Here is a 23918-nt window from a genome sequence, read left to right as displayed (position 1 = left end):
AATTCTGATTTTTTGTTTGTTTTTGAGATGGAGTCGTGCTCTGCCGCCCCTGCTGGAATGTGGTGGCACGATCTCGACTCACTGCAACCTCCGCCTCAAGGTTCAAGCAATTCTCCTGCCTCAGCCTCCCGAGTTGCTGGGATTACAGGTGCATGCCACCACACCCGGCTAATTTTTGTATTTTTAGTAGAGACAGGTTTCATCTTGTTGGCCAGGCTGGTCTCAAACCCCTGACCTCAAGTGATCTGCCCACGTCAGCCTCCCAAAGTGCTGGGATTATAGGTGTGAACCACCAGACCTGGCCTTGTGCTTGACTTTGTGTTGGTTGTAGATGGGAGTCAGGCCCAGTCTGGGCTTGCGGAGAGGCAGACTCAGCCTGCTCCTAGTGATGGTGTCTGCCTGGATGGCTGGGAGAGGCTTGAACTGGGCCTTGAAGGAGAATTAGTCTATCGGAGAATCAGAGAGGGGCTCAACAGTGTTCCAGGCAGAGGAGAGCAACACACAGTGAAATTCAGAGGGTTTGGAGCCCATGACTCCATGGTGTGGTCAAGGCCTGGGGTCCATGGCACAGGGGGAAAGCAGTGAGAGGGAAGAGGTGATGGTGGGGTTTGAATGCCAGAGCAGGCTTTTGGGTGAATTCCGGGAGGCCCTGGGGGGATTGGAGGTGCTGGTGCAGGGGTGAACACAATCGTATTTGCTATTTTTGGGTTTTTCTTTCTTTTTTTTTTTTTGAGACAGAGTCTCACTCTGTTGCTCAGACTGGAGTCCAGTGGCTCCATCTCAGTTCATTGTACCCTCCGCCTCCTGGGTTCAAGTGATTCTCCTGTTGCAGCCCCCCCAAGTAGCTGAGATTATAGGCACATGCCACCACGCCCAGCTAATTTTTGTATTTTTATTTGTTTATTTATTTGAGGTGGAGTTTCACCCTTGTTGCCCAGGCTGGAGTGCAATGGCATGATATTGGCTCACTGCAACCTCTGCCTCCCAGGTTCAAGCGATCCTTCTGCCTCAGCCTCCTGAGTAGTTGGGGTTACAGGCATCTGCCACCATGGCCAGCTAATTATATATTTTTAGTAGAGATGGGTTTCTTCATGTTGGTCAGGCTGGTCTTGAACTCCCAACCACAGGTGATCCGCTCACCTTGGCTTCCCAAAGTGCTGGGATTACAGGTGTGAGCACCCAGCAGATCACATGTGTTTTTGGGGCAATCACATTAAGGACTGGGGAGGAAGACATGAAGGAAAGGGGCTTTGCTCAAGTGGGAAGATCAGAGAGGAGGCTGTGCTGACAGCCCAGGTGAAAAGACAGTGAGGGGCCAGACTGACCTGAGGTGGGGGTAGCAGAGGACCCAGGAGATGGCTCTCGGTGTCACAGTTGAGAGAAAGGAGCTATATAACAGCATGGTTTTATAAGAATGAGCTTTGAGCCGGGCGTAGTGGTGTGCCCCATAGTCCCAGCCACTCAGGAGGGCGAGGTAGGAAGATTGATTGAGCCCAGGAGTTTGAGTCCAGCCTGGGCAACAGAGTAAGACCCCATCTCTTAAAAAAAAAAGGGGGGGGGGCTTAGCAATCAAAAGATGCAAACAAGGTCAGACACAGTGGCTCATGCTTTTAATCCCAGCATTTGGGAGACCGAGGTGAGAGCCCAGAAGTTTGAGACCAGCCTCATCTCTACAAAAAAAAAAAAAAAAAAAAAGAAAAAAAGAAAATTAGGGCCAGGCAAGGTGGCTCACGCCTGTAATCCCAGCACTTTGGGAGGCCAAGGCAGGTGGATCACCTGAGGTCAGGAATTCCAGACCAGCCTGGCCAAAATGGCGAAACCCTGTATCTACTAAAAACACAAAAATTAGCTGAGGGTGGTGTCAGGCACCAGTAATCACAGCTACTCGGGAGACTGAGGCAGGAGAATTGCTTGAACCCGGGAGGCAGAGGTGGTAGTGAGCCAAGATTGCACAACTGCACTCCAGCCTGGGAGACAGAGTGAAACTCCATCTCACAAAAGAAAGAAAGAAAGAAAGAAAGAAAATTAGCTGGATACAGTGGTGTGTACCTGTAGTCCCAGCTACTTAGGAGGCTGAGATGGGAGAATTGCTTGAGCCCAGGAGGTCAAGGCTGCTGTGAGCTGATTGCGCCACTGCACTTCAGCCCGGCAACAGAGTGAGACCCTGCCTTAAAAAAAAAACAAACAAGACCCCAGCCCTGACCTATATTAGCCTTGTGAACCTGGATATGTTATGTGACCATTCAAAGCCTCAGTGTCCTGGTCTGTGCACTTCAGATCATAGCAGTGGCTACTGTCAGGTTAGGAGGCTTCTGGGAGCTACCAGCATAGTGAATGCAACATGGTGGATGCCCAGAACGTGGAGACATTATAATGGGGGGGAGGTACGGACAGCTTTCTGTCTGCTTTGTGTGGCTGGGTGAATGGAGACGATGCCACCTCTGAGGGAGAACAGAGGAAGGAGCACTTGGGGAGCGCACGGCTGCCTCCTTGAGGTCCCCACATCAGTGCCGGCCATGCCCACTGTAGTCATGGATCTATTCATGATTCTGCTGGGATCTTCAGTCTCTGTCTTCTTGGTGCCCAGCTCAACGCTTAGGCACATAGTAGCAGCTGTCTTACAGGGGGAGGCATCTAGCTCGCAGGTACAGATGTGGGCACTGCAGGCACAGAGGTGCAGAAAGCACCTTGGGTAAAGCATCTTGGGTAAAGAGAGCAGAGATGCCGGTCGCGGTGGCCTAGGCCTGTAATCCCAGCACTTTGGGAGGCTGAGTCAGGAGGATCGCTTGAGCCTAGGAGTTCAAGACCAGCCTGGGTAACATAGTGAGACCCTGGCTCTACAAAACATAAAATTACCCAGGCATGATGGCGGGTGCTTGTAGTTCCAGCTACTCAGGAGGCCGAGGTGGGAGGATCACTTGAGCCTGGGAGGTTGAAGCTGCAGTGAGCCGAGATCACACTTCTGTACTCCAGCCTGGGCGGCAGAATGAGACCCTATCTCAAAAACAGAAACAAAAACCGAGTGAGAAGAGAATGGATGGAGCCTAGGGAACCCTGAGGTTGAGAAGGGAAGGCTGGGAGACAACACTCACAGGTCGGGGGTTGGCGAGGGCATGAGCAGGCAGTGGGCAGAGCGCCACGGACCAGAGCATTTCAGGAAGAGGGGCTCATCAGGGTCACATTCTGCTGAGAGGTCAGGGATGGAAAGGCCCGATGGGTGGTGTGGGGTGAGGGTTTATCAGACATGGATTTGGCACCAAGGAGGTCACTGAGTACTTGGCAAGAGAATGCCAGGCATGGTGGCCCAGGCCTGTTACCCCAACACTCTGGGAGGCTGAGGTGGGAGGATCTCTTGAGAGTCAAGGCCTGTCCCATTGGGGGCCGGGGCCCCATTGCAGGGGGAGGGAGGAGTTGGTGTGGTGTGAGGATGGGGAGAGGAGAGGTGGACACCAGGAAAGGAGGTCACTCAGACCCTCAGGGCACCGGGTTTTCCCTCCCACTAAGGACAAATTTCATGTTCAACAGTCAGAGCCATCTACAGATGGGCCAGGAGGTCCTGGGAGGTAGTGAGCACCTTGTCCCCAGAGGCAGAGAAGCAGAGCTCCCAGACCCACCCCAGGGGGGAGGCCCAGGTGTGCAACACAAGCCTCGTGTCCTTCTCAGCCAGCACCTGGCTGGTTCCCTGCAGTGTAAAAACCACACAGAGGGTCAGTCTTCCTATTTCCAGTGACCAAAGAGCCCCCTGCAGGTACACACACAGGCCGCACCCAGAGGTGGTCGCCCGCAGGCTCATGCAGACACCAGACACAAAACACAGCCTCGATCTGTGTCTCCTGGAAAGGGATCCACATCCCGGCTCCCAGGTTATTCCCTGAATTCATTCCCTCATCCCCTCTTTCCGCCGGGCCACCCCCCTCTCCACAGCCACCCCAGCATCTCTGATCCGCTCTCCGCATCTCTCCCTGCGCCTCTGGCTCTGCCCGCCCCCACCCGCCTCCAGGCCTCTCCCGCCCCCTCCCCGGGTGTCCCCCCAGCCCCTGACTACAACCCCCAGGCGCCCCCGGCCCGAGCGCTGCGCATGTCCCCTGCTCCCTGCGCGCTCCCGCTCCCCCCGCCCTCGCTTCCTCCTCACCTCCCTCCGCCCCCCTCCCCCGCGCTCGGCTCCCGCATCCCTCCATCCTACCCTGTGCCGCAGCCGCATCGCCACCGCAGCCCGGCAGAGCCGAGCCCGGCCCAGGCCCCTGCCACTGCCCAGCCCTCAGCCAGCCGCCCCCGGCCCCGCCCCTGCCCAAAGGCCCCCCGCAGCGGCCGCGGCGCCCCCCCCGGCGCCCCCAGACCCCGGCCTCCGGCACCAAGGCGGGAGACCGGGAGCATCAGCAGAGGCAGGAGGACGAGGAGGAGGAGGAGGAGGAGCCGTCGCAGGATGAAGGATCGGACTCAGGAGCTGCGGAGTGTGAGCTTGGGGGTGGGGAGAATGGGGGGGCGGGACCCCAATATTGGGGGAGCGCGTGGGGATGGAGTGGGGGAGGTGCTGGGACGTGGGGGCAAAGGATGAGAGGTTGGTAGCCGGGGCACCCCAATATCTCCAGGCACCTGATATCTCTCTTCAGTGAACCTGCATTTTGGGGACAGTGGCTGGAAGGTGCTGGAGGCCATTAAGGCACAAGGGGGCAGGAGAGGTCTCAGGGGCTTTGGACACCCCACATTCCCAGGAGGACCCTGGGGGCTGGTCTGGGAATGCGGGAGAGTGGATGTCAGGAGGGACCGGAGGGGACTGTCATCCCCTGGGCAGGTTTGCCAAAGAGAAGGATGGGGGCGGTGACTGGGCCAGGCTAAGAGTCTAGCAGGACCCAGATTCAGGGGATGCTACGGGGAAGGACACAGGTTGGGTCTGAGAGGCCAGCACCTGGCAGTGAATGAAGCGTGTGTGTGTGTGTGTGTGTGTGTGTGTGTGTGTGCACACGCTCGTGTCACTCCGTGGAGGGAGGGGGCATCCCTCCAAGACAGGAAGGGAAGAGGTGGCCTCCCTGGAGAGAGCCAGAGGGCCAGGGCCTGAGATGGGGTGACCCAGAGGTGGGAGACAGGGATGTGGAGGAGAGGGCCACGGAACTGGGTTTGTGCCACAGACCCTGCTCTGCTGGGGGGAACTGGGGCACCCCGGGCAATCAAGGGCTGGTGCAGGCCCCACGTCTGCAGGCCTGTAGAGGCCCGGCTCCAGGAGTCCGGCCAGGCAGTCTCTGGTTTTAGGGGGACAGGGGAAGGACTGCAGTGGAGGTTGCTGCCTGGAGAAACTGGGGAGTGGGGCTGGGTGAGCATGGTTTCTGGGGCAGGGAGGACACTGGGCGTTTGAAGAAATGACCTGGGGCCCGAGGAGGCAGCGCGACAGTCTGCTCCGTGCTAGACTGGTGGTGGTGTGTTAATAAGGGTACGGCCCGGCCAGGCTGGCCCAGTGTACTGCACCTTTATGGGACATGGCGGCATGTTACCCCAGGGGTTATTACCCCATTAGACAGATGAGGAAACTGAGATTCGGGCATGGGAAAAGACTTGCCCAAGGTCACCAAGCAAGTGGGTGGGGGGCAGACTGCAGTCTGGGTTTCCCGTATGCCAGGTTGACACAGGTCTCTGCTTTTCTGGCCTTTCAAACAGAAGTTTCAGCACTGGGGGTGAAGGGCTCTGCCCTGGATTTGGGAGTGGGGACCCAGGTTATGGACAGCTGAGGAGGAGGTACTTGGAGGCAAGTGACCGCTGTCTCTGGGGACAGACAGGTTGCCAAGTGGGAAGCAAGGAGGAGCTGGCAGCTGAGGGAGGGAATTTTGAAGGTTTCTTTCTTTATTACATTTTTACTGAATATACACTCAGGCATGAGTAAAATGACTGTAATAATAAACGTTGTTCCAAGTGTTTTATGCATTTTCACTCATTTGGATCCTCACAGCAATCCTATGAGGTTGTTTGTCTCATTTTATAGATATATAAATATCTTTTTAGATATATAGATATATGTTCTCTCATTTTATAGACAAAGACATTGAGCTCAGAGAGGTTAAGTAATTAAACCAAAGTCACACAGCTGGTAAAGGCAGGATTCAAACCCAGGCAGGCCGGCTTCAGCATCGGTGTTGTCAATTCCCCTCCTCACGGTGCAGTTTGCAGTTTGCAGAGCAAGCTTTCATCTGTGATCTCATTAGAGCCCCACCGACCTCCTGGCAAGTGGATAGAGAGGCTGTCTCATTTTAGAGTTGGGGAAACTGAGGCCAGGAGTGGTTGAATAACTTGCCCAAGGTCACACAGCTAGCAAGTGAGGGATCCGGACTTGAATCCAGCTCCCCTGATACCAGGACTATTCCATGACTCCAAAACCCAGGAGGATGGAAGTGGGTCGGGATCAGATAGTGTAGAATTGGGATGTGATTGGAGAAAGAGGGAGGGAAAAGGCTACGTAGGAATAGAGGGGGAGGCAGGAGAGGGGGAAGCCTCATGAATGAGTCAGGGGCCCCTGCTCAGAGGTGAGGAGTCCTGTCGGCTGGGGCTGCGGGAGGCGGTGTGGAAGGTGAAGGGGCTGAGTGGATACGGTGGCTTCGGTATTAGTCACAGCTCGGGGAAACTGGAGATTTAAGAGGGGGCGGGAGGGGTGGGAAAAGCTGAGATTTGGGTAATGTAAGGGTCTCCCTGCTACAGTTGAGAGTGAGGAGGCTGGGATGCGGGAGACGCGAGGAAGGGTGTGGGGGACCTGGAAACGGGGTCTCTGAGACACTAGGAGGGGCGAGGCAGGGCGGTGGTGGGAGGGGACACTAACCCAGGGGGCTGATTGTCTTTCCAGCAGTACCTTGGCATTCCCAAAGGATTCTCAAGTCCGTTTTGTCACACAGTGGTTTCAGGAGCCAGACTGTGTAGGTCCAAATTCTAATTTTGCCACTTCCTGTGTGACCTTGGGCAAGTTACTTAACCTCTCTGGTCCTCAATTGCTTCATGTGTGAATTGGGAGAAGTAAGAGTACCTGTTTCACAGAGTTATCCTGAGGATTGAAGGAAATTAATATGCATCAAGTGCCTAGGAGGGGCCCTGGCACCCAGCAATGCTGTATCTGTTATCCAGCACATAGCTTGTTTATTTCTCTTCAATATCACACAAACCCCCTGATATGGGAAGGACGTTGCCCCTATTTTATTTTGGAGTACACAGAGGACCAGAGGGGAAAAGAACCTGACTTGTCCAAGGTCAGATAGCTCCTAATGGTCGAGCTGGGCTTGAACTAGGATTTTCTGCGTCCTGTTCACCAGGCTCCTCTGGTTGGCACCGGGCTGGATGAGGCTGCAATGAGGAGGTAATCAGCTGAATAGGTGTCTCAGGGTCCAAGGAGTCAGGCCAGAGTGGGGCTCAAGAGGAAAGAAGGGGGCAAGTGAGGTGGAGAGGAAGGTGGGTTAGGGGAGAAGACAGGAGGGGTGCAGGGAGGGCTGAGGTCTGAGAGGCAGCTGTGGAGTCGGGCAGGAGAAGGAGGGAGGCAGCCTGGGAGGAAGGTGGGGCCTGCAGTGCGAGAGCTTGAATCTGAGGCTGGACAGGATGAAGGTGCTAAGGGACCGTCCCAAGCCCTGAGGGCCCTCAGGTATGGGGCAGGTGCAGTAGGTGCTTTAGAAATACAGCCCTGAAATCACAGGAGGATTTCACTGGAAGAACAGTGAATCCTGGGTGATGGATCCATATCCGCCAGCTGCTCTGGGCTGCCTTTTTTAATATTAAAAAAAAAATGTTTTTAGAGATGTGGTCTTCCTCTGTTGCCCAGGCTGGAGTGCAGTGGTGCAATTCTAGCTTACTGCAGCCTCGACCTCCTGGGCTCCAGGGATCCTCCCGCTTCAGCCTCTCAAGTAGCTGGGATTACAGACATGCACCACCATGCCTGGCTAATTTTTTTTTTTTTTTTTTTTTATGTAGAGATAGGGTCTATGTTGACCAGGCTGATCTTGAACTCCTGTCCTCAAACAATCCTCCCACCTCACTCTCCCCAAGTGCTGGGATTCCAGGCATGAGCCACCATGCCTGGCCAGCACTGAGCTGCTTTCTGCCATCCAATCACACAAGTTTACCTCTGTCCGAGGACCTTCGCGCATGCTGTTCCCTCTGTCCAGCATGCTGTTCTCTCCTCCCTGAATTCTCTCGCCCCAGAATTGTGCCACAGTTGGCTCCCATAGGGCCCAGCTCAGATGTCACCTCCCCAGAAAGGCCCTGCTGATCGTCCTGTAGAACGCCTTACCCGATCCCCGTGTCTCTCGATCCCATGTTTCTGCTTATCTCCCTCCTGCCATTCAGCACAATCTGAAATGTCCTGTTTGCCTACCATTGTCTGCCTCTCCCACTGGAATGCCCCCTCCCTGGAGCCAGGCCCTTCTTGCCTGTCTTCTTCACCACCGCATCGCCAGCAGCACCCAGAAGAGCACCTGGCACAAATCGGATGTATCTGTTAGATGAATGAACAACTCCGTGAGACAGAGGGAGGATGAGGAAGAGGTAGGGGTTGAGGCAGGAAAGATGAAGGAGAGAGGTGTAGGTGAGAGGGCCGGGCTGGACAGAGGGAGGGAGGGAGGGAGGAGAGGCCCCGGCCAGGGAGACAGATGGACTGAAGCGGAGGGTGGGGGAAGGGGCACCGGGGGAGGCTGCTGCCTCCGATCGAACGATGATGCTTGCACCCCTAAGGAGCATGGGGAGCCCGTGTGTGTCAGTGCTTGGGCACGTGTGTGTTTACACACACACACACACGCACACGCACACACTCTCTCTCTGACTTTTCTGTCACCCAATTCCACTCGCTTGCCGCCTGTGTGTTTTTGTCACCATCTTACCATCTGTCTCTCTGGTCACTGACTTACTGGCTCTCACTGTCACTCTCCTCCTTCCATTTCTGTATCTGAGGATCTGTCCCTGTCATCACTCCACATGGACACACACACGCCATCCGTGGTGGCCGCAGTGTGGAAGACCTAGACTTGGGGGGCCTCCAAGGGGGTCAGGCTGCAGCTGGAGGCTTGGATCTGATGTTCGAAGCCCCCAGGTGGTTCTGGAAGGGGCTCAGGGGCACTGCACTCTCTCATTCAATCCCTCTCAAGTGCTCAAGCAGCCGTGTGCTGTAGAGCAGAGTGCCCGGGTTCTAGTCACCCCATCGGCTGTGTGATCTTGGGCATGTTATCCAATCCCTCTGCGCCTCCGTCTCCCCATCTGTCCAGTGAGAATAAGAATGTGACCTCATGGGGTGGTCATGAGGATTAAAGAAGAAACGCAGGCTGGATGTGGTGGCTCATGCCTGTCACCCCTTTGGGATGCCAAGGAGGGAGGATCTCTTGACCCCAGAAGTTGGAGACCAGCCTGGGTAATGTAGTGAGACCCTCGTCTCTCCAAAAAAAAAGAAAGGAAGAAAAAGCAAAAAAAGAAACGCAAGGTGCTTGTAACAGGGCCCAACTCGTGGTCATCAATCAGCACATATGTGTTAGATGTTTGTAAACTGTTATCCTCCTCATTTTGCACATGAGGAAACTGAGGCTTGACTCATTCACCTGTAACCTGAGGCCACCATAAAGTGGACTGGGGCTCATTTGATCATCTTTTCCTAGGTAGTCTGGTTTGCCCGCAGCCTGCTTTCTTTTTGGCTGGCCTAACTTCTTCCAGGAACGGAGGCGGTGCTCATTACTAGATATGCACCCCTCAGATCAGAAGGGCCCCTCAGAGCAGGGTGAGCACTTGAGCCGGCCTGTTCATTTCAGTGACAAGGGAACTGGGACCCAGAGAGGAGCCGAGGTTTGCCTAGGGTCACACAGCACGTCAGATGGAGGCTGGGAGGCCTGGCCTCCTGTCCATGCTCTGCCTGCAGCCCTGGGCCCCTCCTGCTGGTTTTCCATCCTGGCCACAGGAGTTCAGCGATCCTGAGGACATGGCAGAGCAGGCTCTTTGGGACCAGGAAGGACTGCCGTCTGTCAGCAGGGCAGAAGGGAAAGAACGTGACATTTAGTACCAGGCAGTCCCAGGTTCAGGTCCCACCTCTGGCCTCATTTGCTGTGAAGCCTTAGGCAGGCCAGGCAACCTCTCTGAGCCTGTTTTCTTGTCTGCAACATGGGAGTGGCCAAGAGTAGGCATTGTTACCATTCAGCAAGCGCAGAGACTGAGGCTCAGAGGTAGAACCATATGGTCTTCTAGCTGCTGACCTGGGGCAAGCTCTTTTTTTTTTTTAAGAGACAGTGCTCGCTCTGTCACCCAGGCTGTAGTGCAGAGGTGCCATCATGGCTCACTGCAGGCTCTCAGCCTCCTGAGCTCCAGGGATCCTCCTGCCTCAGCCTTCCAAGTAGCTGGGACTACATATGCGCACCACCATGCCCAGCTAATATTTGTATTTTTTGTAGAGACATGGTCTTGCTGTGTTGCCCAGCCTGGTCTTAACTCCTGGGTTCAAGCGATCCTTCCACCAAAGCCTCCCAAAGTGCTGGGATTACAGGCATGAGCCACCACAACTGGCCTGAGTTACTTAGCTCTATACCTCAGTTTCCCCATCATAAAAGGGGGTTACGATAATACCTCCGAGGGGCTGCTGTAAGAATGAAATGGGTAGATATAGGCGGAGCACATAGAACAGTGCCCGCCACATTGCAAAACACCCTCTAAATGTTTGCATAATTATAATTATGTTGGCCAATGGTCTTACAGAGTTCTAATGAAGATTAAATGAGATAGCAGGAATGTAAGACTTCTGCAAAGAATACTATCAAGTGATCACATTTTGCTAGGTTGTCCAGCACAGATCAAAACTTAGCAGGAGCTCAACTGAGAGGGAGAGTTACTGGGAGAAGAGAGTACCTGAGAGGGAGAGTACCTGAGAGAGAGAGTACCTGGGAGCGGAGAGTACCTGAGAGGGAGAGTACCTGAGAGCAGAGAGTACCTGAGAGGGAGAGTACCTGGGAGTGGAGAGTACCTGAGAGGGAGAGTACCTGGGAGCGGAGAGTATCTAAGAGGGAGAGTATCTGAGAGGGAGAGTATCTGGGAGCAGAGAGTATCTGAGAGGGAGAGTACCTGGGAGCGGAGAGTACCTGAGAGGGAGAGTACCTGGGAGCGGAGAGTACCTGAGAGGGAGAGTACCTGGGAGCGGAGAGTACCTGAGAGGGAGAGTACCTGGGAGCAGAGAGTAACTGGGAACAGAGAGTACCTGGGAGCGGAGAGTACCTGAGATGGAGAGTAACTGAGAGTGGAGAGCCAGCAGGGCAGGTGACCCAGTCCGGAGCCTCACAGGGGTCTTTGTGGAGCTAGAAGCCTCTGGTTTTCCGGTCCTCTGTGGCCTGGGTGCCCTTTGGCAAGTCACTCTCCTTTTTCCCCTCTGGCCTCCTGTTCCCTCATCTGTGAAATGGGGACGATGATGTTTGCGCAGCTTTTCTCGCAGGGCTGTGGCGCTGAGGATCAAAAGGGATTATGGATGTAAAAGTGTTTGTAAATGGCAGAGGATTATTGGCACCCAGCTCTCTTTGTAATTATTATACCAAATCAACCCCTCTTGGGCCTTCTATCTTTCTTCGTCTCTTGAGAGCAAGCAAATAGGTAGCCCAGGGTGCTCCACAGAGGCACTCAGGGAGGTGGCTCCAAGGACAAGAGAGATTGAAATTAGACTTTAGGAAGGACTTCCTAACGTTAGCATGAGAGGGGAGAGAGACAGAGAACAGGAAGGTTCTCAGGCACCTGGGCCAGGGAAAGGCCTCATGACCTGCATGAGGCTGGCGGCTGAGTGAGCGGTTGAAGGGAGAGAAAGGGCAAAGGAAAGCTTTTGGCTCTAAGGAAAAGAGGCCTTGTGGCACAGCTGGTTTGTGAGGACAGAGAAGGTGAAGAGCATCATGGAAGACCAGTGGGTCCTCAGAGGTGAGCCCAACATCCCAGATCCCCAACTTATGCCACCTGCACCACCCTACCTTCTGGGGGCAGCTGTGAGCCAAGAGAGAGGGAACCCCTTTCCAGGCAGATGTTTGGGATTGTCTGGGAATTCAAAACAAGTGCTGAACACATTTTCCGACACAGTGGGGGCCCAGCGTCTGTGTGGAGAATCCCTGGAGTTCCATTTGAGCCAGGCTTGGGCAGGAGGCTGGGGTGGCTTCAGGAGCTGGAGGCCCCGGCCGTGCGGGCTTTTCCCGAGGCTGTTGGGCACTGCTGATCCTGAGTTGTGGCTGTGGGGACTGCACCTAGGTCCCATCTGGCTCTGTCTAGGTTCGATCTGAGCTGTCTGGGCTCTGTCTGGGATCTGTGTGAGCCTCGGCTCGTTCTGTCTGAGCCTGTCTGGTTTCTGTTAGGCCCTGTCTGCCTTCCGCTGGGCCCTGGCGAGCTCTCCTTTTTGGATTCCAACTGACTACCAGGTGGATGCTGCTTGGATCCTGCCTTGATTTCACCCAGGCTCTGGGGGTTGGATTGTGTCTGAGCTCGGCTGGTTCTTTCTGGAAATCAGAATGAACTCTGTATACGTTTCCACTGGGGCTGACTGGGGCTCCAGATGTCACTACATTTGATGCGCTCAGATTTTGCCTTCAGACCTCTGTCCCAAGCAGAGAAGGACTAGCGCGTGTGTAGCACAGGGCCCCTCCCTACAGCCTCTCCTCCTGCCCAGCTCCGAGCATGTGTGCAGATGTGAGGCTCGGAGAGGCTGGAAGAACAAGCCCAGTGAGCCCTCCCAAATGTCCCTGGGGGTGCGGCTGAACGCCAGTGTGTCCACACGTGTCAGTGCGGCTCAGCTGTGAGTCTGCGTGCGGGTGAATGCCAGCATCCGTGCATCTCCGTGTGGGTGTCGGGGGGGCCTATTCCCGCGTGCCTTAGGTGTCAGCTCTTCTGTCTGTGTCTCGAGTTTGTTGGTGGCAGTGGTGCTGTGGGTGGGTAAATCCTTTTGTGTCTGTGAGCCCTGCGGGTGGAGGGCTGAGCAGCTGCAGGTTGCAACTGGGAAACCCAAGCCAGCGAGAGTAGGTGGGTGTGAAGTTGGAAGGGGCTGGATGAAAGCAAGTGAATGCACCTCGAGGGAGAGCCAGCTGGCAGGGGAGGGAGAGTGGGTGGGCAGAGGGGGGCCCATGGCGTGAGGGAGGTCGGGGTGCTACCTGTCTCTTATCCAGCCCTCACTGTTGGCTCACCTTGGCGTCTGCTGCTGGCAGTGAAGTGACCTTGCATAGGCGACATGTCTGGCCGGGTGCGGCAGGAGGGGAAGAGAAAGGGAGTAAAATGAGATCCGGGCAGAAGAACAGGGACAGTAGGGAGGTCCAGGACCCTTCACGGAGCCCAGGGTCAGTTACTGCAAGCCTAACGTTCAGCCGGTTGCTGAAATATTGAAATCATCCCTACTGGGTGGTCAAGGCTGACTCCTTACCCACAAGGCCACATCTGCCCCGAGAGAGGGTCTCCTGCCAATTCCCTCTAAGGAATCCTTTGGGCTGACAGATACTTTTGGTGTCTTTGCCATCTCCCCTGCATGGGACCCCTCCCAGGACCCCTTCTCTGAGCCTAGAGCTGGGAACACCGTTGTGTGTGTGGCAGGGAGAGGGTGGGAGAGTTGGAGAGCCCGCGTGGGGAACCCAGGTAGGGGCTGCTCACAGACTCAGCCTTCCTTTGCCCCCAGGCAAAAGACAGTGATGATGAAGAGGAGGTGGTCCACGTGGATCGGGACCACTTTATGGATGAGTTCTTTGAACAGGTAATGGGCCTCCAAGGCCCCCAGCCCCAGCATCCAACCTCAGCACGCAGCCCCGGCACCCAGTGCCAGCATCCAGCCCCAGCACCCAGCCCCAGCCTCTAGCCCCAATGCCAGCCCCAGTCCCAGCCCCAGCCCCAGTGCCCAGCCCTAGCTCCAGCCCCAGTCCCAGCCCCAGCCCCAGTGCCCAGCCCTAGCTCCAGCCCCAGTGCCCAGCTCTAGCTCCAGCCCCAGCCCCAGCCCTAGCCCCAGCCACAGTCCCAGCCCCAGCCCCAGCCCCTGCCCTAGCCCCAGCCCCTGGCCACCAACAACTTCCTTTTCCCTGTTCCCCACTTCTCTGCCCTTGCACCCTCCCTGGCCTTTTATCAGTCCTTCTGGGGCTGGTCCATCCCCCTGAACCCTGGCTGGTTCCCCTGGAACCTCCTGTTTGGCCTGACAACTTGGCTGGGTATAGCCGATTTTCTGCTCCAGGTGGAAGAGATCCGGGGCTGCATTGAGAAACTGTCAGAGGATGTGGAGCAGGTGAAAAAACAGCATAGCGCCATCCTGGCCGCCCCCAACCCAGATGAGAGTGAGTGTGGCTGCCGTTGGCTGTGGGGTGGGAGGAGAAGGGGCCTGTGGCTCCCACCTACACCTCTCACCTCCCCTTGCCCTCCCCTCAGAGACCAAACAGGAGCTGGAGGACCTCACTGCAGACATCAAGAAGACGGCCAACAAGGTTCGGTCCAAATTGAAAGGTGAGGAGTACAACCCCTCAACCAGGAAGGAAAAGAACTGTAAGTGGACCGCGGTGGCTCAGGCCTGTAATCCCAGCACTTTGGGAGGCCAAGGCCAGGCCAATTGCTCGATCCCAGGAGTTCAAGACCAGCCAGGGCAACATCGCAAAATTCTGTCTCTACAAAAAATACAAAAATTAGCTGGGCATGATAGTGTGTACCTTGGTTCTAGCTACTTGGGGCACTGAGGCATGAGAATCACTTGAGTCCAGGGATTGAGGCTACAGTGAGCCAAGATCATGCCACTGCACTCCAGCCTGGGTGACAGATCAAGACCCTGTCTCAAAAAAAAAAAAGGCTGAGCTTGGTGGCTCATGCCTGTAATTCCAGCACTTTGGGAGGCCAAGACAGGCAGATCACCTAAGGTCAGGAGTTCAAAACCAGCCTGGCCAAAATGGTAAGATTCCTATCTCTACTAAAAATGCAAAAAATTATCCGGGTGTGGTGGTGGGTGCCTATAATCCCAGCCACTTGGGAGGCTGAGGCAGGAGAATCATTTGAACCTGGGAGGTAGAGATTGCAGTGAGTTGAGATCATGCCACTGTACTCCAGCCTGGGTGACAGGGCGAGACTCCTTCTCAAAAAAAAAGAGAAAAAGAAAAGAAAAAAGAAAAAACAAACCTCTGCCATCCATTGGGCAAAATAGGACTTTCTCCAAGGAATTTCTACAAAGTTCCAGGAGCCAGATTATTAAACAGTGAGAAAGCACAAAACGCCAGCTTTCTCCCTAGCTCCAATTCTTTGGAGAAAGATATATGATAGGAAATGAGGGAGAGGAGAGTGTTTATGTAAACTGCATCTGAGCCCTGCTGCTTCTACCAGCATGAGGGTTCACCAGAAAAAGGTGGTCTTCCGACTGGCTTCAGTTTCATTAAGTCCTCATTTATCCTGAGCAGGCCCCCGGCATAGCACAGAGCACCCAGTGGGTGGGCCCGGCAAATGCCTCTGAATCAGTATCCTTGGCTCAGGACAGATTGGACTTGTGTGGCTGACATCAGGGGCTGGCAAGCTTTCAAGAGGGACTTGCCAAATGTTCATTTATTCACTGTAATTTTAGGACTTGGGTGCTGGTAATAACCACCTTTCCCCAAAGCACCGTGGGTTGGGAACCTCCTTGTCTGCTCATACCAGGGAAATAGCAGTGTTATTGGCATGCTGTTTTGCGTGCCCCTGGTAAGTCAGTATTGGAAAACGTAGGCCGAGCACCTCCAGTGTCCGAGGCACATTGCTAGGCTTTGGGGAAGAGGAGCTGTATCAGCCGCCTGGCCCCCAGAGCACTGACCTTGGCCCAGGGAGAGGAGAGTAGTAACTCCACGCCCTCTGGACTCAAGGGGAGGCCATATGTGAGCCTCTGATTCGGATTGGTAAAAACAAGCCCTTTGTACTCAGGAGAGTTTGCTGGATGGAACTGTCTGAATTTGGGAGCACATTAAGTGCAAATCCAGCCTCCACCATCAGCTCACCCTGGACAAGTCCCCTACCCTCAGCTTCCTTATCAGTACAGTAAGACAAATGCAAGTAATATCAAAATCAGCTTGCTTTTTAGGGGGTGGGGAGCATCAGAATCTTTTTTTCCCAAAGTCATACAAAGAATTCCAATATATAAAACATAAAAGTCAGGTTGTTCTATCTGTGCTGGAGCTGGAAGCACCTACCTGCTTGGCCTCCCTTCATTCTCTGCAACAGCCCCTAAAATTCTTTCTCAGAAACAGGGTTTCTGCTGGCAGTTTAAAATCCCCTGGGCTCAATGGTTTCTCTAGGCCCATCAAGCCTTGACCTTGAATGTTCTCTGTAAGACCCTAGGGAGGGCTCTGTGGGTGAGGGGTTCAGGGATAGATGGAGAAAGAAGTTGGAAAAAGTGGCTGTGGTTTAGAAAAGCTAAACTTTGAGACCTCCAGGAAAGGAGAGAGGATTCTCTTCATCTTCTTCCAGCTGGTGGCAGGAGCTCAGGCTTTGAGTGTGACCTTGAGTGAGTGGTTTCACCCATTGGAACCTCAGTTTCTAGTCTAAAACATGAGCTGATATCACCGAACTCCCAGGAATGTTGTAAAAAGTAAATGAGATCCTGTAAGAGACCCCTCCCTCCAGACTTGGCCCCAACCCCAAGGCTGACAGTCGGGTCCCAATCTGGGCCAGCCGAGTCCAGTATCCCTGGGCTGCATGTTGCTGGGCCAGAGCTGTCACTCAATTGGGGGAGCCTCAGGGTGCCATCCGGCCTGTACCTCCCCCACTGCCAGCAGAACAGAGGAGGAGTGAGGCTCTCAGGAGCAGCCCGGAGGCCTGCGAGGTCTGAGAGGCCGGTGATTCATCCCTGCTGCATTTTCTGATCTCACCGAGGTAGATTTTCCCACAATCTGTTTTTTAGAAAATCGGAATGATAATGTCAAGAGTGCGTGATCCAGAAGCAGGAATCTCAGTTAATCTGTGCACTTTTCCAGAACATCCTTCAGAAGTGGGAATTCCCAGATCGGGGATCACCTTGCAGGGCAGGGGGAGGGCTGCTTTCTCCCTTGGAATATTCATATGTTTGCCCTTGAATTTCCCAGGGAAAGAGGGGCCACTAGAGCCTGACCCACCTAGAGGTGCCTGCCTTCCGCCAGAAAAAACGCAGGTTGCATTCTTGCCTCCTGTCCAGAGGCTGTAGGAAGTGGGGAGCACCCCACATTTAGGGCCCCTCCGCGGGCTGGGCTGGCACCCCCTCATGGGGTTGGACAGGAGTTACCACTGGTGGGACTTTCCAAGACTCAGTTCTGCGACTATAACAAATAGCCCCCTTCTGTCTGGTGACCATCTGACCCTCAGTATCCCCTCCTGCTGGCCTTCGGAACCCCTCAAACGTCTGTCCATCTATCTTCTGGCTCCTAACCCCACTCTGGGACATCGCTGCCCGCATTCGCCCAGGGCATGACGTTTCTCCCGGGCCCGGCGCTGCCGCGGGGTGTTGACCCTTTGTACGTCCCGGACCCCCACCCCATGTGCCCCGGGCCTCCCGCCCATAACTGCGCCCTCTCTTCCGCAGCGATCGAGCAAAGCATTGAACAAGAGGAGGGGCTGAACCGTTCCTCCGCGGACCTGCGCATCCGCAAGACCCAGGTAGGAGGCAGCAGCCCAGCAGGGGCCCGGCCGGGACCAGGCTGGAGGCGGGCGGGCCAGGGCTCTGGCACCCGCGGGGCCGTGGTCATGGAGGACGGGGGCGTGGTCACGGAGGACGGGGGCGTGGTCGTGGAGGACGAGGGCGTGGTCGTGGAGGACGAGGGCGTGGTCATGGAGGACGGGAACGGGGCTCGGAGAGGGCGGGGCCGAGCTGCATCTCAGTGTCGGAGCTGTGTCTCTTCCTAGTGCTGGCATAAGAAGTGGGTACCCGGCTCGTAGGGGACCCTGAACCTGTCAGGGTTTGGGATCGCGCCCCAAGCTGAAGAAGGGACCGTAAACTAATTCAGCGCGTCCTCCCCATTCTGCCCATGCTCTGCCTCCTCTCCCGCCTCGGTCTCTGCTCCCTGACTCCCTCCCTGATCCGTCTGTCCTCCCACCCCCACCCTAGCACTCCACACTGTCCCGGAAGTTCGTGGAGGTAATGACTGAATATAACGCGACCCAGTCCAAATACCGGGACCGCTGCAAGGACCGGATTCAGCGGCAACTGGAGATCAGTACGTGTGTCCCCCACCCCAGGACCCCAAACTCTCCGGGGCTGCCCAAGTCCTCGCAGGCCTTTCCTCTCTGGAGGAGGCGCCTGGCCTAAGGCAGGGTGGGAGGGTGGGCTCCGGGTTGCTGCTCCATCACCCCAGCCCCTGAGCAGGGACTCCTTTCTTTCCGCAGCTGGAAGGACCACGACCAACGAAGAACTGGAAGACATGCTGGAGAGCGGGAAGCTGGCCATCTTCACAGACGATGTGAGCCGCGGGTGGGGCGGGCTGTGTTTCTGGAAAGATTTTGCCTCCCCTCCCTAAGTTCAGGTTGAACTAAGGTCCCAAAGCCACTCTGGAAAAATGAGCAACAGGAAGCCTGAGCCTGAAACTGGGGAATTCCATGGGAGTGAAGCAGGAAGGCTCCCCCATCAGATGGCGGAGTCGTGTGCCAGGCACTGTTCTAAGCACTTTCCATCATCACATTCACCCACCAACTCATTTAATCCTCACACACCCCTTCGAGGGAACCCCATTTCACAGGAGAGGAATACTGGCCCAGAGAGATGAAATCACTTGGCAAGATCTCAGAGCAAGGGGCAGAGCCAGGACTTGAAATCTGTCTAGTTTCAGAGTCAGAACTCTTGAGCCCTAGGATGCACCACATACTCTGCTACTGAAGCAGGTCATGTCACCGGAGAACGGATTTGCCTACCTTAAAAAAAAAATTATATATATATATATTTGTTTTTAATTTTAAAACGTTTTTGTTTTTGTTTTTTGTAAGATGGAGTTTTGCTCTTGTTGCCCAGGCTGGAGTGCAATGGCACAATTTCAGTTCACTGCAGCCTCCCACCTCCCGGGCTCAAGCAATTCTCCTGCTTCAGCCCCCCAAGTAGCTGGGATTACAGGCACGCACCATCACACTAATTTTTGTATTTTTAGTAGCGATGGATTTTCACCATGTTGACAAGGCTGGTCTTGAACTCCTGACCTCAGGTGATCCACTCACCTTGGCCTCCCAAAGTGCTGGGATTACAAGCATGAACCACCGAGCCTCGCCTGAAAAAACTTTTTTTGTAGAGATGGCGGGGGTGGGGGGGGTCTTCCTCTGTTGCCCAGGCTGGTCTCGAACTCCAGGGCTCAAGCAATCTACTTGCCTCAGCCTTCCATAGTGCTGGGATTACAGATGTGAACCATGAAACAGCCTAATTTGCCTACATATTGAAGATTTTTTTGTTTGGTTGGTTTTGGTTTTTTGTTTGAGATGAAGTCTCGCTCTTGTGCCCCAGGCTGGAGTGCAGTGGTGCGATCTTGGCTCACTGCAACCTCCACCTCACAGGTTCAAGCGATTCTCCTGCCTCAGCCTCCCGAGTAGCTGGCATTACAGGTGCCCACCACCACTCCTGGCTAAAGAGTTTTTTTTTTTTTTAAACAAGTTTTAGTTTTGCTTAGGTTTCCCCCCTCTGCGCTGCCCTTGTCCTTTTAAGCTCAGGGCTATAATCCCAGCATTTTCGGAGGCTGATGCGGATGGATCACCTGAGGTCAGGAGTTCAAGACCAGCCTAGCCAACATGTAGAAAACCCGTCTCTACTAAAAATACAAGAATTAGCCAGGCACAGTGGCGCATGCCTGTAATCCCAGCTGCTAGGGGGGCTGAGGTAGGACGATCGCTTGAACTTGAGAGGCGGAGGTTGCAGTAAGCCAAGATCCTGCCACTGCACTCCAGCCTGGGCAACAGAGCAAGAATCCGTCTCTTAAAAAAAGAAAGAAAGGATGGGCTTTCCCCGAACCTAGTTCTTGTTTCTCTCAGTGGACCTTTGCCCCGGCCTGCCCACTCCAGTCTTCATTTCTGCTTCTGGTAGCAAAATGACTCTGGTTAAGGGTTCTAGACTAGGTTTAAAGTATGTGCTATGACTGTCTTAACAGTTTTCAGCTCACTGTTATTTGGAGAACTGATCTTTCTTAAAATGCATTGAGCAGCCCAGCGTGGTGGCTCACACCTATAATCCCAGTACTTTGGGAGGCCAAGGCAGGTGGATCGCTTGAGCCCAGGAGTTCAAGACCAGCCTGGGCAGCAAAGTGAGACCCCATCTCTACAAAAAAAAAGTGTGTTGTTGTCATTGTTTGAGACGGAGTCTCATTCTGCCGCCCAGGCTTTAGTGCAGTGGTGCGATCTCAGCTCACTGTAATCTCCGCCTCCTGGGTTCAAGCAATTCTCCTGCCTCAGCCTCCCAAGTAGCTAGGACTACAGGCATGCGCCACTACGCCCAGCTAATTTTTTTGTATTTTTAGTAGAGATGGGGTTTCACCATGTTGGTCAGGCTGGTATCGATCTCCTGACCTCATGATCCACCCGCCTCACCCTTCCAAAGTGCTGGGATTACAGATGTGAGCCACTGCGCCTGGCCCCAAAAAAAGTTTTTTTAATTTAAAAAATAATTTTTTTTTAATGTAGGCAAATCCGTTCTATGGTGAAATGACATGCTTTAATTAGCCAGGCATAGTGGTGTGTACCCGTGGTCCCAGCTCCTCGGGAGGCTGAGATGGGAGGATTGCCTTAGCCCAGAAGGTCAAGGCTGCAGTGAGCTATGATTGCACCACTGTACTCCAGCCTAGGCGACAGAGTGAGACCCAGTCTCAACAAAGAACAAGAACCAAAAAAAACAGACTGGGAGACTGAACGCTGTCCAAACAGCCATTGGATGATTTTGGCTTATAGGATGCTTATAGGATGAGGAGGAGATGAGGGTAGAGGGAGTCTGTGCCTTGACTGCTGACTGGAAGGTGTGGAGCCTAGGGTAGTGGGGAGCCATGGCAGGCTGTAGAGCAGAGGAGTGGTTTGATGTGGTAAGAACAGTGAGTAATTTGGGAAGTGAGTCACCTGCCTCAGGCTAGGTATTTGTGGAGAGGAGGCATATCTGACTGTGGGTGGAAGTCTCTTCCCCACTGGCTTTCTTTTTTTTTTTTTTTTTTTTTTTTGAGGCATGGTCTTACTCTGTGGCCCACATGCTGGAGTGCAGTAAAGCAATCATAGCTCACTGTAGCCTCGACCTCGTGGGCTCAGGCGATCCTCCTGCCTCTGCCTCCTGAGTACCTGGGACCACAGGCACCACCATGCCCAGCTAATTTCTGTGTTTTTTGTTTTTTGTTGGTAGAGACAAGGTCTCGCTCTGTTGCCCAGGCTGGCCTCAAACTCCTGGGCTCAAGCGATCCTCCTGCCTTGGACTCCCAGAGTGCTGGGGTTACAGGCCTCTACCCACGGACTCTTTTTTTTTTTTTTGAGATGGAATTTCACTGTTGTCGCCCAGACTGGAATGTCATGGTGCTATCTCAGCTCACTACAACCTCTGCCTCCCAAGTTCAAGCAATTCTCCTGCTTCAGCCTCCTGAGTAGCTGGGATTACAGGTGCCTACCACAATGCCAGCTAATTTTTGTATTTTTAGTAGAGACTTGGTTTCACCGTGTGGGCCAGGCTGGTCTTGAACTCCTGATCTCAGGTGATTGGCCCGCCTTGGCCTCCCAAAGTGCTGGGATTACAGGCGTGAGCCATCATGCCTGGCTGATATGTACATATTAACTCACTCAGTCTTCACAACCACCCTGTGAGATGGGCACTGTTATGATCCACTTTTTCTAGGTGGGGAAACAGGCTAAGAGCAGGTAAATAATGTGCCTAAGGTTTCAGCTAGTAAATGACACCAGATTTGACCCTGGCCACTTGCTGCCGTGGAGGCGCTCATGGGGGTGAAGGGTGATCGTAGCTCTCCCCTTCGTCGCCCTAGATCAAAATGGACTCACAGATGACAAAGCAGGCGTTGAACGAGATCGAGACGAGGCACAATGAGATCATCAAGCTGGAGACCAGCATCCGAGAGCTGCACGACATGTTTGTGGACATGGCCATGCTCGTGGAGAGCCAGGTACCAGCTCTGCCACCCTGGGAGCCTCCCCGGGGCCAAAGTCCCCTCTTCCAACCCAGCTCCCACCCCTCCCTGTGCATGTCTCCTCCGTCTGCAGGGAGAGATGATTGACCGCATTGAGTACAACGTGGAACATTCCGTGGACTACGTGGAGCGAGCCGTGTCCGACACCAAGAAAGCAGTGAAATATCAGAGCAAGGCCCGGAGGGTGAGCGGGGCAGGCGGCCTGGGGGTAGGCGGGGAGCCCGAGGCTGAGCCTGGGCTGAGGTGAGTGATGGCAGGGGGCGGGAGGCCTTATCTCTGGCTCTGACCTCTTCCTGTTTCTGTTTTCTCTCCCTCTTCTCCCTGTCACCCTCTGCCCCGTTTGTCCCTGCATCTGTCCGTCTGTTGGTCTCTCCCACTATCTCCCTGTCTCGCTCCTCTTTCTGCTGCAGAAGAAAATCATGATCATCATTTGCTGTGTGGTGCTGGGGGTGGTCTTGGCGTCATCCATTGGGGGGACGCTGGGCTTGTAGGCCCCCCCACTTTCTCTCTCCCAGACCCCTCCCCCACCACATCGGGAGCAATACCCCCACCACTCCTTTTACTCCATCCCCTGCTCCAGGCTCACCCCCAAAACAGACCCAGGCAGCCCCACCCCTCCTCCACCCCCACGGCAGACCCTGGTGTCCCTGGACCTCACCGGGCCACGGACCCCCCGCCCCCGCACGTAGATTGCAGCAGGCGTGATTACACATGCACACCAACATGCATGCCGCCGGCACATGCTCAAGACGTGTGGACACCCCAGCGTGCGTGTACATGTGATGTATGTGATGCACCAGAGCACCCCCCGCCCCCACCTTGGGTATGTGTGTGGTCTAAGCTTCCCCCTTCACCGGGGCTGTCGTGTAGACTGCAGCCAGGTGTAACCCAGCAGCCCACCACACCCTCTCTGTCTTCTGTGAACAGTGTGTGCGCGCATGAGACCACAGATCTGTTGACACATCATTTGTGTGCGTGGAATTTTGTGTTTGAGTGTTTGAACCTAATGCAACAGCAACAAAGCCACTGATACCCGAGCCCTTCGTGTCTGCTACAAACCAAGCAGGTGGTGCGTGTGTACTCACTCACATTCTCGGAGGATCCAGGAAGGCCCAGGTACACGTAGGCCATGGCAGACACCCCACATCTTCGTTTCCCCAGGCGTTGCTGCGTGTCCCGGGAGGGTGTGTGTGTGTGTGTGTGTGTGTGTGTGTGTGTGTGTGTGTATGAGACAAGGATGTGCCTGAAGTGTTGATAGGTCTTCTCAGACCGAGCCCTCCACACTGTGGATTGGACACCTGTTTTGGGCGGGCATAGAAATGTGTATTTCTTACTACCTAGAATGTGGCTCTTTGTGTGTGTGTGTGTGTGTGTGTGTGTGTGTGTGTGTGTGTGTGTGTGTGTTAGGGGCTGTCTACATGGTGTGTTTTTTGTTTTTGTTTTTGTTTTTGTTTTGAGACGGAGTCTGGCTCTGTCACCCAAGCTGGAATGCAGTGGCACGATCTCAGCTCACTGCAACCTGCTCCTCCCGGGTTTAAGTGATTCTCCTGCCTTAGCCTCCCAAGTAGCTGGGATTACAGGCACCCGCCACCATGACCGGCTAATTTTTGTATATTTAGTAGAGATGGGGTTTTTGACATGTTGGCCAGGCTGGGCTCGAACTCCTGACCTCAGGTGATCTGCCCACCTTGGCCTCCCAAAGTGCTGGGATTACAGGTGTGAGCCCCCACACCCAGCCTACATGGTGTGTTTCTTCCCTGCATATTAAAACATACATACACACGTGTGTGCACAGGCGCTTCTAAGGATGTGGCCCCATGCGGGTTTGTCTGTCCAGTTGTCCTTGCCGCGCCCCTCTCCCCAGAGGCACTGCCCAGTACGGTG

The 23918-nt window shown here is 54.5% G+C and overlaps 1 protein-coding gene across 1 annotated transcript; it reads left to right on the top strand.

The window, feature by feature from the left end:
* The first annotated feature begins 4174 nt into the window (after positions 1–4174).
* STX1B (syntaxin 1B) lies at positions 4175–23064 on the top strand. Its single transcript, XM_032243272.1, has 10 exons — positions 4175–4453; positions 13613–13687; positions 14156–14255; positions 14347–14421; positions 17480–17553; positions 18002–18110; positions 18280–18353; positions 21873–22010; positions 22108–22218; positions 22445–23064. The coding sequence occupies exons 1-10, from the start codon at positions 4424–4426 to the stop codon at positions 22523–22525; spliced, it is 867 nt and encodes a 288-aa protein (XP_032099163.1). The 5' UTR covers positions 4175–4423; the 3' UTR covers positions 22526–23064.
* Positions 23065–23918: the final 854 nt, after the last annotated feature.

This window comes from Sapajus apella, unplaced genomic scaffold, assembly GCF_009761245.1.
Source record: "Sapajus apella isolate SASKATOON/1434 unplaced genomic scaffold, GSC_monkey_1.0 scaffold51, whole genome shotgun sequence".
NCBI lineage: Eukaryota > Metazoa > Chordata > Mammalia > Primates > Cebidae > Sapajus > Sapajus apella.
The sequence above is the reverse complement of the archived record's forward strand: the minus strand, read 5'-3'. Positions and strand labels throughout refer to the sequence as shown.